Source organism: Lampris incognitus, chromosome 19 (assembly GCF_029633865.1).
Source record: "Lampris incognitus isolate fLamInc1 chromosome 19, fLamInc1.hap2, whole genome shotgun sequence".
Classification (NCBI taxonomy): domain Eukaryota; kingdom Metazoa; phylum Chordata; class Actinopteri; order Lampriformes; family Lampridae; genus Lampris; species Lampris incognitus.
Genome location: NC_079229.1, coordinates 876,087 through 889,940, shown reverse-complemented (window position 1 = coordinate 889,940; position 13,854 = coordinate 876,087). Strand labels below are relative to the sequence as shown.

The 13,854-nt window shown below is 46.7% G+C and overlaps 1 protein-coding gene across 1 annotated transcript in view; it reads left to right on the top strand.

Annotated features, from left to right (window-relative positions):
- The window catches only part of cubn (cubilin (intrinsic factor-cobalamin receptor)), a 217,937-nt gene that overhangs the window by 201,451 nt on the left and 2,632 nt on the right, over positions 1–13,854 (top strand). The window contains exons 61-65 of the mRNA XM_056299826.1: positions 142–350; positions 3,664–3,808; positions 4,524–4,705; positions 9,788–9,953; positions 12,317–12,552. Of these exons, the coding sequence (XP_056155801.1) occupies positions 142–350; positions 3,664–3,808; positions 4,524–4,705; positions 9,788–9,953; positions 12,317–12,552 (938 nt within the window). The remainder of the gene's footprint in view (positions 1–141; positions 351–3,663; positions 3,809–4,523; positions 4,706–9,787; positions 9,954–12,316; positions 12,553–13,854) is intronic.

Genomic DNA, 13,854 nt, shown 5'->3' with positions numbered 1-13,854 from the left:
GTGCAGTACTCTGTGTGGTATCTTAACAGTAAAAGTGCAGTACTCTGTGTGGTATGTTGTCCCCGTTAGCTCACTGTTACACACAATGATGGCGACAAACTAATGGTGACCTTCACCTCCCTGTCTGATGGTTTCCCACAGTGCTGTGTGGGGGAACGCTGAACGTCACGTCCACCCTGCTGACCCTGACCTCCCCCTTCTTCCCCAACGCCTATCCCCCCAACACCAACTGCCGCTGGACCCTGGACGCCCCGGCCCAGGAGAGCATCCTGGTCTCTGTCCAGACCTTCTCCCTGCAGCCCAGCCAGAGCTGCTCCACCAACTTCCTGAAGATGAGGGACTGGCCTTTGGTGAGTTCAGCGGCAGAATACCGCATCTCATAGGGCATCCGGGTGTCGTGGCGCTCTATTCCGTGGCCTACCAACACGGGGATCGCCGGTTTGAATCCACATGTTACCTCTGGCTTAGTTGGGCGTCCCTACAGACACAATTGGCCGTGTCTGCAGGTGGGAAGCCGGATGTGGGTATCAGTCCTGGTCGCTGCAATAGCGCCTCCTCTGGTTGGCCGGGGCACCTTTTCAGGGGGGAGGGGAAACTGGGGGGATAGTGTGATCCTCCCACGCACTACATCCCCCTGGTGAAACTCCTCACTGTCAGGTGAAAAGAAGCAGCTGGTGACTCCACAGGTATCGGAGGAGATATGTGGTAGTCTGCAGCCCTCTCCGGATCGGCAGAGGGGGTGGAGCAGAGACCGGGACGGCTCGGAAGCGTTGGGTAATTAGCTGGGTGTAATTGGGGAGAAAAAAGGGGGAGGGGAATGATTTTTAAAAAAAAATGATACTGAAGCTCATGTGACGTGTCTTGACCTCTAAAGGGGTGACGGAAATGGCATGGCTAAGTAGGAGCTTCTGCACCCAACCCTGCTGCAGTGCAGTGTACAAATACACATGCAGGTGGAAGATCATTTGTTTTAACTATTTCCAAAGCTAATATTGCCAGGGAAGAGGGGAAGAGGAAGGCCAAAGAGGAGGTTTATGGATGTGGTGAGGGAGGACATGCTGGTGTGACAGTGGAAGATGCAGAGGACAGGAAGAGATGGAGACGGATGATCCGCTTTGGCGACCCCTAACGAGAGCAGCCGAAAGTAGTAGTAGTAGTAGTAGCAGTAATAGTAGTAGTAGTAGTAGATTTCCAAAGCTAATACTGACCCTTTTCTGTTTTGATGATCTCTCTTGTGCATACTTCTAGATTGGTTGAGGTGGATTTTGGTCAGTTTTGATGCTATGTTAAGAAATCTCTAGCAACTGCTGGTTTAGTGTGCACCAACAAGCAGCAGATGAGGCAAAAGCATGCTCCCTGCTCCCATAGCACGAGTTCAGATGATACGATATCCGCACCATGGTCATGTCTACCTTCATACTACTTGATATATTTTTAAAGCAGGATGACTGGCAAACAGCATCCAAAAACCCCAAATCCAACATTTCTTTTCAACACAGACAAAAAGTTAATTGATCTGGATGTAGTCTGAGAATGCTGCCATGACAACACCACTGGAGGGGTCTGTTAGTGGTGTGTTCCTGTGTTGTACCTCAGCCATCCGGACCAAACTAGTCCATCACCCTGTACCGGACTACACTGGACCATCACAATACACACAGCACATCATTGTAAACCAAACCGTGCTATACCCGACTACGCCATATCATACTAGGCTGTTATTATTGTTATTATTATTATTTATTTCATGTTTCCTGATATTATTATAATTATTATAATTATTATTTATTTCATGTTTCCTGATATTATTATTATTGCTATCATTATTGTTATTATTATGATTGTTGTTATTATTATTATTATCATTATTGTTATTATCATTATTATCATCATTATTATTATTATTATTATTATTATTATTATTATTATATTATCATTATACAAATGTCCTTTAACATCATGCCATAATACAACATAATAAGCGGGCGGGTCCATTCCTTGGGTCTAGGGTTAGGATGAGGTAGAAGTCTATGTGATGGATAGCGCCTTTCTTAGGATGTGAGATGTTCCAAGTAGTGCCATCTTCTGTACTTCTTGTATGCTGATGTTACCCGGCAGGATCCGTTTTTTTACAAGTCCCAGGGCTCCTATCACTACTGGTTCTGTTGTGGTTTTTACAAGTCCCAGGGCTCCTGTCACTACTGATACTGTTGTGGTTTTTACAAGTCCCAGGGCTCCTGTCACTACTGGTACTGTTGTGGTTTTTACAAGTCCCAGGGCTCCTATCACTACTGGTACTGTTGTGGTTTTTACAAGTCCCAGGGCTCCTATCACTACTGGTCTTGTTGTGGTTTTTACAAGTCCCAGGGCTCCTATCACTACTGGTCTTGTTGTGGTTTTCATTCCCCACATCCGTTCAGTCTGGATTTCGAGGTCTTTATATTTGGACAGTTTTTCAGTTACTCTTACTGAGGTGCTCCTTTGTCGGGATGGACATGTCGATGAGTAGGCACATTTTTTCTTTTTTGGTCTTGATGATGATGTCTGGTCTGTTGGCCTTTATCTCACGATCTGTCTGTATTGGCATGTCCCATAGGATTGTGATGTGGTCTTTTTCTGTTACTGTTTGGGGCTCGTGCTTGTACCATTTTTCTTTTGTGTTGGTGTTGAATTCTTTGCAGATGTTCCAGTGCAGGTACGTGGTGGCCTTGTTGTGTCTTTGTAGGTTATTCAGTTCTGGCCAGCTCAGGGTACCCTGCCACCATATGCTCAATGGTTTCCTCGAATTGACCACATATCCTGCACGCTGGGTCTGTGCCATCTTGGAGGATTCTGCTCCGGTAGTAACTGGTCTTGATGGCCTGGTCTTGATGGCCTGGTCTTGGGCAGCGATGATAAAGCCCTCTGTTTGGGATTTCAGCCCAGCTGTTTTGAGCCATTGGTTGGTCATATGTTTGAGCCATTGGTTGGTCATATGTTATTATTATTATTATTATTATTATTTCTTTCATGTTTCCTGATATTATTAATTATTATTATTATTATTATTATTATTACCCGACTACACCTTACCATACTAGGCTGATGTTATTATTATTATTATTATTTAATGTTTAATAATAATATTACTATTCATTACTATTATTTATTTTATTATTTTTATTATTATTTGTAATATGTTATTATTATTTATATTTATATATTATTTGTGGATATTTAAGTACTTTTGTACTCGTGCTCTTTTGTAACTTATTTTTAGCTTCTGGTCTTCATGTGTGTAGTATATCTTATACTGTGTTTGCTGTGTTTGTGTGTGTCTGTCTTGCACAGCCCTCATTTCCTTTTTAACATGTGCCTGCACATTGTTTTAATGACAGTAAGTTGAAGTGAAGTGAACTGAATAGAATAGGCTGTACAAAACTGTACTTGGTGAAGTACACTTCATGAACCATGCCCCTAGTGTGGCGGGGAAATCACAATGACAGCAGAAGCTGTGCCCACTCCCTGAGGTGGAGCTGCAGCTGACAGCGTAGCCCCCTTTATGAGTCAGAGACCTCCAACATGAGGTCTGTTCTAGAAGTGCACCCTAAAGAGGAGCACATCAACCCTCCCCCACACTGCCTCTGAGGAGGACTGGTGGTCTGAGCTCCTGTGTGTTTTCAGGGGGACTACGGGCAGTCCCACACCTTCTGCGGCTCAGACAGCCACGTGCCTGACTTCTACAGCTACGGCAGGACCATGCATGTGCACTTCAGGTCCGACACGTTCCTGGCGGGCAACGGCCTGAACCTCACCTATCAGGTGGCAGGTAGGCACACAGGGTGGATGGCTTGTTTATCTGTATGGGAGGCCATTAACCCCCCCCCCCCCCCACACACACACACACACACTCACACCCCATACAGCCACATAACAGTACATTCCAGTTTACACTGGAAGAAACTAGGGAGAGGTCGGTCAACATGAAACGGATCTCTTTTGTCTCTTGTGTAAAGTAGGTAAACGGGTCACCAACTGTAGCCACTTTCTAGGTTTATCTCGTTCGTACGACTTGCTAACTGCTATGAAGGAGATCAACTTGGAAACTGGTCACAGTTGTGCTTTCACCTTCTCTTCCAGGGATTCAGTACTTCATTTAATTTTTACAATGATTTATTTTTCATTTCAGTTCACATAACGATACACTTTGTAGATTTACTAGATGTCTAAAAAAAACTTTTCTATTAAAGTTCATGCAGCAAAATACTTTTTCCTGACGTTTTGTCCTTCCTCCTTGACGAACTCTCATTCATGAGCATGTTTTAGAGCAGATGCCGACCGTCCGTCAGTGGGGTGGTTTCGGATACGTGTGTTAAATAAAGACAGTGAAAATGACAAAAGCTACACAATGCACATTTTTGTACACAATGTGAAATGTTAGAATCGATGAAGAGGATTTAAAAAGTGGCTTTTGGCTTCTTCCTCGGCAGTCTCCACCCTCAGTTCTCACCCTCACCATGTTTTCCTCTCCTCTGGTTTGGCAGGCTGCAGTCGCACCTACGAGCAGCCCTACGGATACCTGAAGAGCCCCGGCTGGCCCAACGTCTACCCTCATAACATAGACTGTACTATTGTACTGAAGGCCCCACAGGGCAGCTCCATCTCCTTCTTCTTCAACAACTTCGATGTGGAGAGCCACAGCACCTGCTCCTACGACTACCTGGAGGTGAGCCAGGCGCTCAGACACACACTTTATTTTATTTTTTTTAATTTATTTCTGATTTCTCCCAATTTAGTGGCCAATCGATCCCTATTTTAATTCAAACACCCACCCTCATACTGCATGCGTTCGCCAACTGCATCTCTCCGGCCGGCAGTCTCAAAGGAGACGCCTCCCCACTTTTGTGACAAGGTGACTCCAGGCCGAACCACTGTTTTTTCCGACACACACAGAGACGCATTCACGTGACGAACACAAGCCGACTCCGCCCCCCTCCCGAAGACAGCGTTACCAATGATTGCTGCTTCATCGAGTCCGGCCATAGTCGGATCTGACGAGACCGGGGCGCGAACCCCAGTCCCCAGTGGGCAACTGCATTGACACAAAGCCGATGCTTAGACCGCTACGCCACCGCGGACTCCTCAGACACACACTTTTATTCAACATATGGTTGTTTCACAAGCAGGTTCATTTGGGCGTTTGTACTTGTGGGAAGATAGCCACATTTAACAGTAGGATTCACACGGTCATGGAAAACCTCAGTAGGTTTGTCAGCGAATTTTAAATTACAATGTCCAGGCCCTATAAAAGTTATGGAACATTATGATTTTGTAAAAGTTTTGGGAAAGTTATGGAAATCTGACTAAAGCAACGTAAGCTCAGACTCAAATAAAAAATAAATGAACTAAAAAGTAAAAAAGTGGAAACATTGCAGTGGAGCCTTAAAATTTCCATTGTGTATTTGCATGCAGCAGTTTGTCTCAACATACTAACATGTGCCTCTGCTGGCTAGCGTTGCCTTCAGTCAGCTAGTCAGCATGCTAACTTGTGCCTCTGGTGGCTAGCTGTCCCTTCAGTCTGCTAGTCAGCATGTTAACATGTGCCTTCGCTGGCTAGCGTTCCCTTCAGTCAGCTAGTCAGCATGCTAACACGTGCCTCCTCTGGCTAGCGTTCCCTTTAGTCAGCTAGTCAGCATGCTAACATGTGCCTCTGCTGGCTAGTGTTCCCTTCAGTCAGCTAGGCAGCATGCTAACGTGTGCCTCTGCTGGCTAGCTGTCCCTTCAGTCTGCTAGTCAGTATGCTAACATGTGCCTTCGCTGGCTAGTGTTCCCTTCAGTCTGCTAGTCAGCATGCTAACATGTGCCTCTGCTGGCCAGCTGTCCCTTCAGTCAGCTAGTCAGCATGCTAACATGTGCCTCTGCTTTCTAGCATTTCTTTCAGTCAGCTTGTCAGCATGCTAATATGTGTCTCCACTGGCTAGCGTTCCCTTTACTCAGCTATTCAGCACGCTAACATGTGCCTCCACTGGCTAGTGTTCGCTTCAGTCTACATTACATTACATTACATTACAGTTATTTAGCCGATGCTTTAATCCAAAGTGACCTACAATAAGTGCATCATTTAACGTAGGAGATCAGGAGAACTACTAGTCATTAGAGGTCATAAGTGCATCTAAACAAGCATCTAAGAGCAAAACCAGTGCTAAAGTAAAAGCGCAAGAAATATTTTTTCTTTTTTAATGAGTGAATACAATAAGTGGTAAGAACAAGTAACAGAATAGTAGTTCTCGAAGAGGTGAGTTTTCAACCTGTACCGAAAGATGGGCAGTGACTCTGCTGTCCTTACATCAGTGGAGAGTTCATTCCACCATTGTGGGGCTAGGACAGAAAAGAGCCACGATCGGCAGCAGGGGCGTCTGAGCGACAGGTCAACCAGGCGTCCTGAGGCAGCAGAGCAAAGTAGTCAGGCGGGGGTGTAGGGCTTGACCATGGCCTGGAGATAGGAAGGAGCTGTTCCTTTCACTGCCCTGTAGGCTAGCACCAGAGTCTTAAACTGGATGCGAGCAGCTACTGGGAGCCAGTTTAGGGACATGAGAAGGGGAGTAATGTGGGAGAACTTAGGGTGGTTGAACACCAAATGAGCTGTAGCTTTCTGAACAAACTCCAGAGATCTGATGGCCAACGCTGGGGCGCCAGCAAGGAGGGAGTTGCTGTAGTCCAGCCGGGTGATGACCAGAGCCTGGATGAGCACCTGTGTCGTGTCATTGGTGAAGAATGGGCGAATCCTCCTGATGTTATAGAGGAGAAATCTGCAGGAGCAAGCAACCGATGCAACGTTTGCAGCAAGCGACAGTTGGTCATCCAGGATCACACCCAGATTCCTCGCAGTCCAAGTTGGCGTCACCACGGTGTTGTCAATGGTAATGGCCAGGTCTCGGTGCGGGCAACCTTTCCCCAGGAGGACCATCAGCTAGACTGATGTTTCTGGGAGGAACATCAGTCTAGTAGTCAGCATGCTAACATGTGCCTCGGCTGGCTAGCTGTCCCTTCAGTCTGCTAGTCAGCATGCTAACATGTGCCTCCACTGGCTAGCATTCTCTTCAGTCTTCTAGTCAAAATGCTAACATGTGCCTCCGCTGGCTAGCATTCCCTTCAGTCTGATAGTCAGCATACTAACATGTGCCTCCGCTGGCTAGCATTCCCTTTAATCAATTAGTCAGCATGGTAATATGTGCCTCTGCTGTCTAGCGTTTCCTTCAGTCTGCTAGTCAGCATGCTAACATGTGCTGGCATGCTGACTGGCAGACTGAAGGGAACGCTAGCCAGTGGGGGCCCTCTGCTGGCTAGCGTTCCCTTTAGTCAGCTAGTCAGCATGCTAACATGTGCCTCCGCTGGCTAGCTGTCCCTTCAGTGTGCTAGTAGCATGCTAACATGTCACCGTGTTGACAGCATGGTGGGCAAACACAGTGATAACAGTCAGTGCCTTCAAGTGGATGAATACACAATATAGTTTGCAAAAGTTTTTGAAAGTGGAGTGGCTCATATAAAGTATGTGACATATAGTGGTCCTTTAACATCATGTACTGTGTTAAAACACATCTTTTCAGTGGCTGCTTTATAAAACAGTTTGTTGTGATCATGGAAGTTAAGATAACAAAAAAGTCATGGGAAACTGAACCATTGGTGCTCACTCTTATCAGTCGCAGAGGTCAGAGAATCACTGCGCAGAGTGAACACATGGAAGGCTGCCGGACCGGACGGCGTACCGGGTCGGGTCCTCCGGGAATGTGCCAACCAGCTGGCTGAGGTCTTCACACCTATATTTAACCTCTCACTGTCCCAATCTATAGTCCCGGCATGCTTTAAGACCACCTCTATCATTCCTGTCCCCAAGAAACCAACATCCACATGTCCGAATGACTCCCGACCCACAGCACTCACCCCCATTGCCATGAAGTGCTTTGAGAGACTGGTTCTGGCTCACATCAAAAACATTATACCCCCCACATTCGACCCACATCAGTTCGCCTACCGTCCGAAAAGGTCTACTGAGGATGCCATTGCCACTGCCCTGCACGTTGCTCTGACCCACCTTGAACTTAACAACACATACATCCGTATGCTGTTTATAGATTACAGCTCTGCCTTCAACACTATCATCCCCGCCAAACTAACCACCAAACTCCTCTCCCTTGGCTTCAACCCCTCCCTCTGGAGCTGGATCCTGGACTTCCACCCCAACAGACCTCAGTCTGTTAGGTTAGGTGACCACACCTCCTCCACCCTGACCCTCAGCCCAGGTGCCCTCAAGGCTGTGTTCTGAGCCCCCTCCTTTTCTCCCTCTTTACCCACAACTGCCTGCCAACTCACCCTTCAAATTTTATAGTTAAGTTTGCAGATGACACCACAGCATTGGCCGTATCACCAACAATGACGAGACGGCCTACAGGGACGAGATTCAGCACCTCACATCATGTTGTACTACCAACTATCTTGTCTTTAATGTGCAGAAGACAAAGGAGCTGATTGTGGACTTGAGGAGGTCTAGAAGCTGCAGCCACTCCCCCATACACATCAATGGGGTGGAAGTGGAGCGTGTTTCCACCTTTAAATTCCTTGGAGTCCACATCAGCGAGGACCTTTCGTGGACATTAAACACCCAGGCCCTTGTGAAAAAGGCCCAACAACGCCTGCATTTCCTGAGGAGGCTGAGGAGCGCCCGTCTACCCCCCAAAATTCTCACCAACTTCTACCACTGCACCACAGAGAGCATCCTGACCATCTGCATCTCAGTGTGGTACGGCAACTACACCTCAGTAGACCAGAAAGCTCTGCAGCGGATCATCAAGGTGGCCCAGCATATCACCGGTACCCAGCTCCCAGCCATAAAAGACATTTATCACAAACGCTGCCTTCGAAGGGGTCTGAGCATCAGCAGAGATCCCACCCACCCCAACCATGGACTGTTCTCCCCCCTGCGCTCTGGGAGGCGCTACAGGAGCCTCAGAGCCCGCACTACCAGGCTCAAAAACAGCTTCTTTCCCCAAGCTGTTGCCCACCTGAACCTGGCCACCCACTGAATGTCTGTAGATATCTTTAAATATTTTGTACTCCAGCTCTTTTTTTAACTTATTTTTAGCTTTTGGTCTTCATGTGTGTATATCTTATACTGTGTTTGCTGTGTTTGTCTGTGTCTGTCTTGCACGGTTTGGTGAAGCCACAGCCCTCATTTCATTTTTAACATGTGCCTGCACATTGTTTTTAATGACAGTAAATTGAATTGAATTAAATTGAATTGAAAGTGTGTGAGTTCTGATTTCCTGTTACGACTGAAAACACGACAGCTGTGTGTTATTCTCTACTTCACTTTTCTTTTTTTTGTAAACTAGATTGTTGATAGGGCAGTACTACTACAAAAGAATCCCAGAACATAAAGTATGTGTGCATTTGAAATCATGATCATGATTTATTCGGTCCTATTATGTGACATCAATAACCCTTATGAATACATTTCTAGTAGGTATATGTCACACATTACTCTGTTTTCCTTTCCTCCTTATCCTACGTCAAATGAGCAGGTACTACTTGGAGCCTAATTAGTAAACACACACACACACACACACACACACACACACACACACACACACATTAATTAAGCCACTTCTTCAATAACACGTCAGATGTTGTGTGTAGACCAGATCAGTGTGGATCTGCTGTGCAAGGTTCACCATGTGGTCCTTCCTACATGTGGTCCTTCCTACATGTGTCCTTCCTACATGTGGTCCTACATGTCTGCTCTGTGTCTCAGGTGCGTAACGGCAGCACGGCAGACTCTCCACTTTTAGGGAAGTTCTGCGGCAGCACCCTCCCCAGCCCCATCTTCCCCCTCGCCAGCCAGCTCCACCTGCGCTTCAAGACGGACGTCTCCCTCTCACGCAATGGCTTCGAAGCCACATGGACCTCCTCTCCTCAGGGTGAGGCTGACATGACTGTGCTATCACATATACATATACATATACATATACATACATGCATATCACCGCGGCATGGTGGCACAGTGGTTAGCAGTGTCGCCTCACAGCAAGAAGGTCCTAGCTTCGAACCCCGGTGTTCTCCAATCTTGGGCGTCATCCCAGGTCGTCCTCTGTGTGAAGTTTGCATGTTTTCCCCCTGTCTGTGGGGGTTTTCTCCGGGTGCTCCGATTTCCCCCACCATCAGAAAGACATGCATGTTAGCGTTAATGCTCTTGTCTGCCCCTGACCGAGGCATGGCAACACCAACTGGAGTTGGTCCCCAGGCGCTGCACGGCGGCTGCCCACTGCTCCTAGGTACACAGATAGGATGGGTTAAATGCAGAGAGGAATTTCCCCATGGGGATCATTAAAGTATCTCAAAATCAAAATATGCATATAAATACATATCATAGATAATAGGGATGTCCGCATTAAGTTTATTTTGTTTTTTGTTTTTTGTACTCGAGTCATTCGATATTGAGGATCTGCTGATCTGAGTCTGGATCGAAAATATGACAGCAGAATATATCTGAATCACAGCTCTCCTCTGATGGTTTTCACAAAACCAACCATCATTACACTGGTCGTGTTAAAGAAGCTGTATTACTTTTGCCTGGTGAAACACCGGCATTACAGACATTATAAATGCCTGGCGAAATGCCGGCATTACAAACATTATAAATGCCTGGTGAAACGCTGGCATTACAGACATTATAAATGCCTGGTGAAACACCGGCATTACAGACATTATAAATGCCTGGTGAAACACCGGCATTACAGACATTATAAATGCCTGGTGAAATGCCAGCATTACAGACATTATAAATGCCTGGTGAAACGTCGACATTACTGACATTATAAATGCCTGGTGAAACGCCAGCATTACAGACATTTTAAATGCCTGGTGAAACACCGGCATTACAGACATTATAAATGCCTGGTGAAATGCCAGCATTACAGACATTATAAATGCCTGGTGAAACGTCGACATTACAGACATTATAAATGCCTGGTGAAACACCGGCATTACAGACATTATAAATGCCTGGTGAAACGCCAGCATTACAGACATTATAAATGCCTGGTGAAACGCTGGCATTACAGACATTATAAATGCCTGGTGAAATGCCAGCATTACAGACATTATAAATGCCTGGTGAAACGCCAGCATTACAGACATTATAAATGCCTGGTGAAACGCCAGCATTACAGACATTATAAATGCCTGGTGAAACGTCGACATTACAGACATTATAAATGCCTGGTGAAATGCCAGCATTACAGACATTATAAATGCCTGGTGAAACGCCAGCATTACAGACATTATAAATGCCTGGTGAAACGCTGGCATTACAGACATTATAAATGCCTGGTGAAACACCGGCATTACAGACATTATAAATGCCTGGTGAAACGCCAGCATTACAGACATTATAAATGCCTGGTGAAACGCCAGCATTACAGACATTATAAATGCCTGGTGAAACGTCGACATTACAGACATTATAAATGCCTGGTGAAATGCCAGCATTACAGACATTATAAATGCCTGGTGAAACGCCAGCATTACAGACATTATAAATGCCTGGTGAAATACCGGCATTACAGACATTATAAATGCCTGGCGAAATGCCGGCATTACAAACATTATAAATGCCTGGTGAAACGCTGGCATTACAGACATTATAAATGCCTGGTGAAACACCGGCATTACAGACATTATAAATGCCTGGTGAAACACCGGCATTACAGACATTATAAATGCCTGGTGAAATGCCAGCATTACAGACATTATAAATGCCTGGTGAAACGTCGACATTACTGACATTATAAATGCCTGGTGAAACGCCAGCATTACAGACATTATAAATGCCTGGTGAAACACCGGCATTACAGACATTATAAATGCCTGGTGAAATGCCAGCATTACAGACATTATAAATGCCTGGTGAAACGTCGACATTCCAGACATTATAAATGCCTGGTGAAACACCGGCATTACAGACATTATAAATGCCTGGTGAAACACCGGCATTACAGACGTTACATGTGGTTCCACACTGCAGACGTTTTAGCTGCTGGGTGACTCCACATGAGCCTGTGCAGCAGGTAGTGCAACACTTCAGGTTAGACTCCCGGGTGGAGAACAACGGGGCCATGACCACCTACTATGACCGGATGTCATCATATAGCTGATCCTGATTAGTTAAGGTCTGCCAGCTGCAGCACAGGGTTTTACAACAGATTGGGACAGTCCTCATGAACAGGATTAAATAGCGATGAACATGTTTGATGTCTAACGTCTTCACCTCATCCTCCGACAGGTTGCGGGGGCACGCTGTACGGAGAGGATGGCTCGGTTGCCAGTCCGAACTACCCCGGCACCTATCCCAATAACACCCACTGTGAGTGGGGCATCAGGGCCCCCAATGGACGTGTGGTGACTGTCACGTTTGCCCACATCAGCATTGATGATCCCGGCGACTGCCAAAACAACTTCCTGAAACTCTACGATGGCCCAGACTCCTCCTCCAGGCCTGTGGGACCCTATTGTGGAATAGTATGTACCCCTGAGCGGGCTTCTGGACCCTTTGGCAATGATCCCACCTGTTTTACCGCATCACACATGATGACTGTGTGCAGCATCACACATGATGACTGTGTGCAGCATCACACATTATGACTGTGTGCAGCATCACACATTATGACTGTACTGCATCACACATGACTGTGCAGCATCACACATGACTGTGTGCCACTTCACACATGACTGTGTGCAGCAACACACTTCACACATGACTGTGTGCAGTAACACACATGATGACTGTGTGCCTGATCATTACAATTATTAATAAAACCTTGACCATTCATATCAAATTTATGTAATAGATGAAATATTTTCAGCATAAAAAGTTAAAAAACTCCTCTAACCTGTCTTATGGTAGTAAGACAGGTTAGATCAAGAATGTATTTCTCGGGTGTCCCGGTAGCATGGCAGTCTATTCCGTTGCCTACCAACACAGGGATCCTAGTTTGAATCCCCGTATTATCACCGGCTTGGTCGGGCGTCCCTACGGACACTATTGGCCGTGTCTGCGGGTGGGAAGCCGGATGTGGGTATGCGTCCTGGTTGCTGCACTAGCGCCTTCTCTGGTTGGTCGGAGCGCCTTTTCAGGTGGGAGGGAACCAGGGGGGAATAGCGTGATCCTCCCATGTGCTACGTCCCCCTGGCAAAACTCCTGCCAGGTGAAAAGAAGTGGCTGGTGACTCCACATGTATCAGAGGAGACATGAGATAGTCTGCAGCCCTCCCTGGATCGGCAGAGGGGGTGGAGCAGCGACCGGGATGGCTCAGAAGAGTGGGGTAATTGGCCAGGTACAGTTGGGGAGAAAAAAGGGGGGTAAACTCAAAAAGAAAGGAAAAAAAACTGAAAAAGCACTATAACTTACATAAGGTAAGAGCAGCTGATCCCGAGGAACAGCTGCTCTGTCCAATACAACGGAACTTCAGTTTTAAAAGAATTGGTCCATCCTCCACTGATCCACTGCATGAGAAACATTATTTTTTCTTTTCTTTTCGGTCCCCCCCCTGCTTTTTCTCCCCAATTGTATTCAGCCAATTACCCCACTCTTCCGAGCCAACCCGGCTGCTGCCCCACCCCCTCTGCCGATCCGGGGAGGGCTGCAGACTTCCACATGCCTCCTCCCATACACGTGGAGTCACCAGCCGCTTCTTTTAACCTGACAGTGAGGAGTTTCACCAGGGGGACGTAGCGTGTGAGGATCACGCTATTCCCCCCAGTTCCCCCTCCCCCCTGAACAGGCGCCCCGACCGACCAGAGGAGGCGCTGGTGCAGCGACCA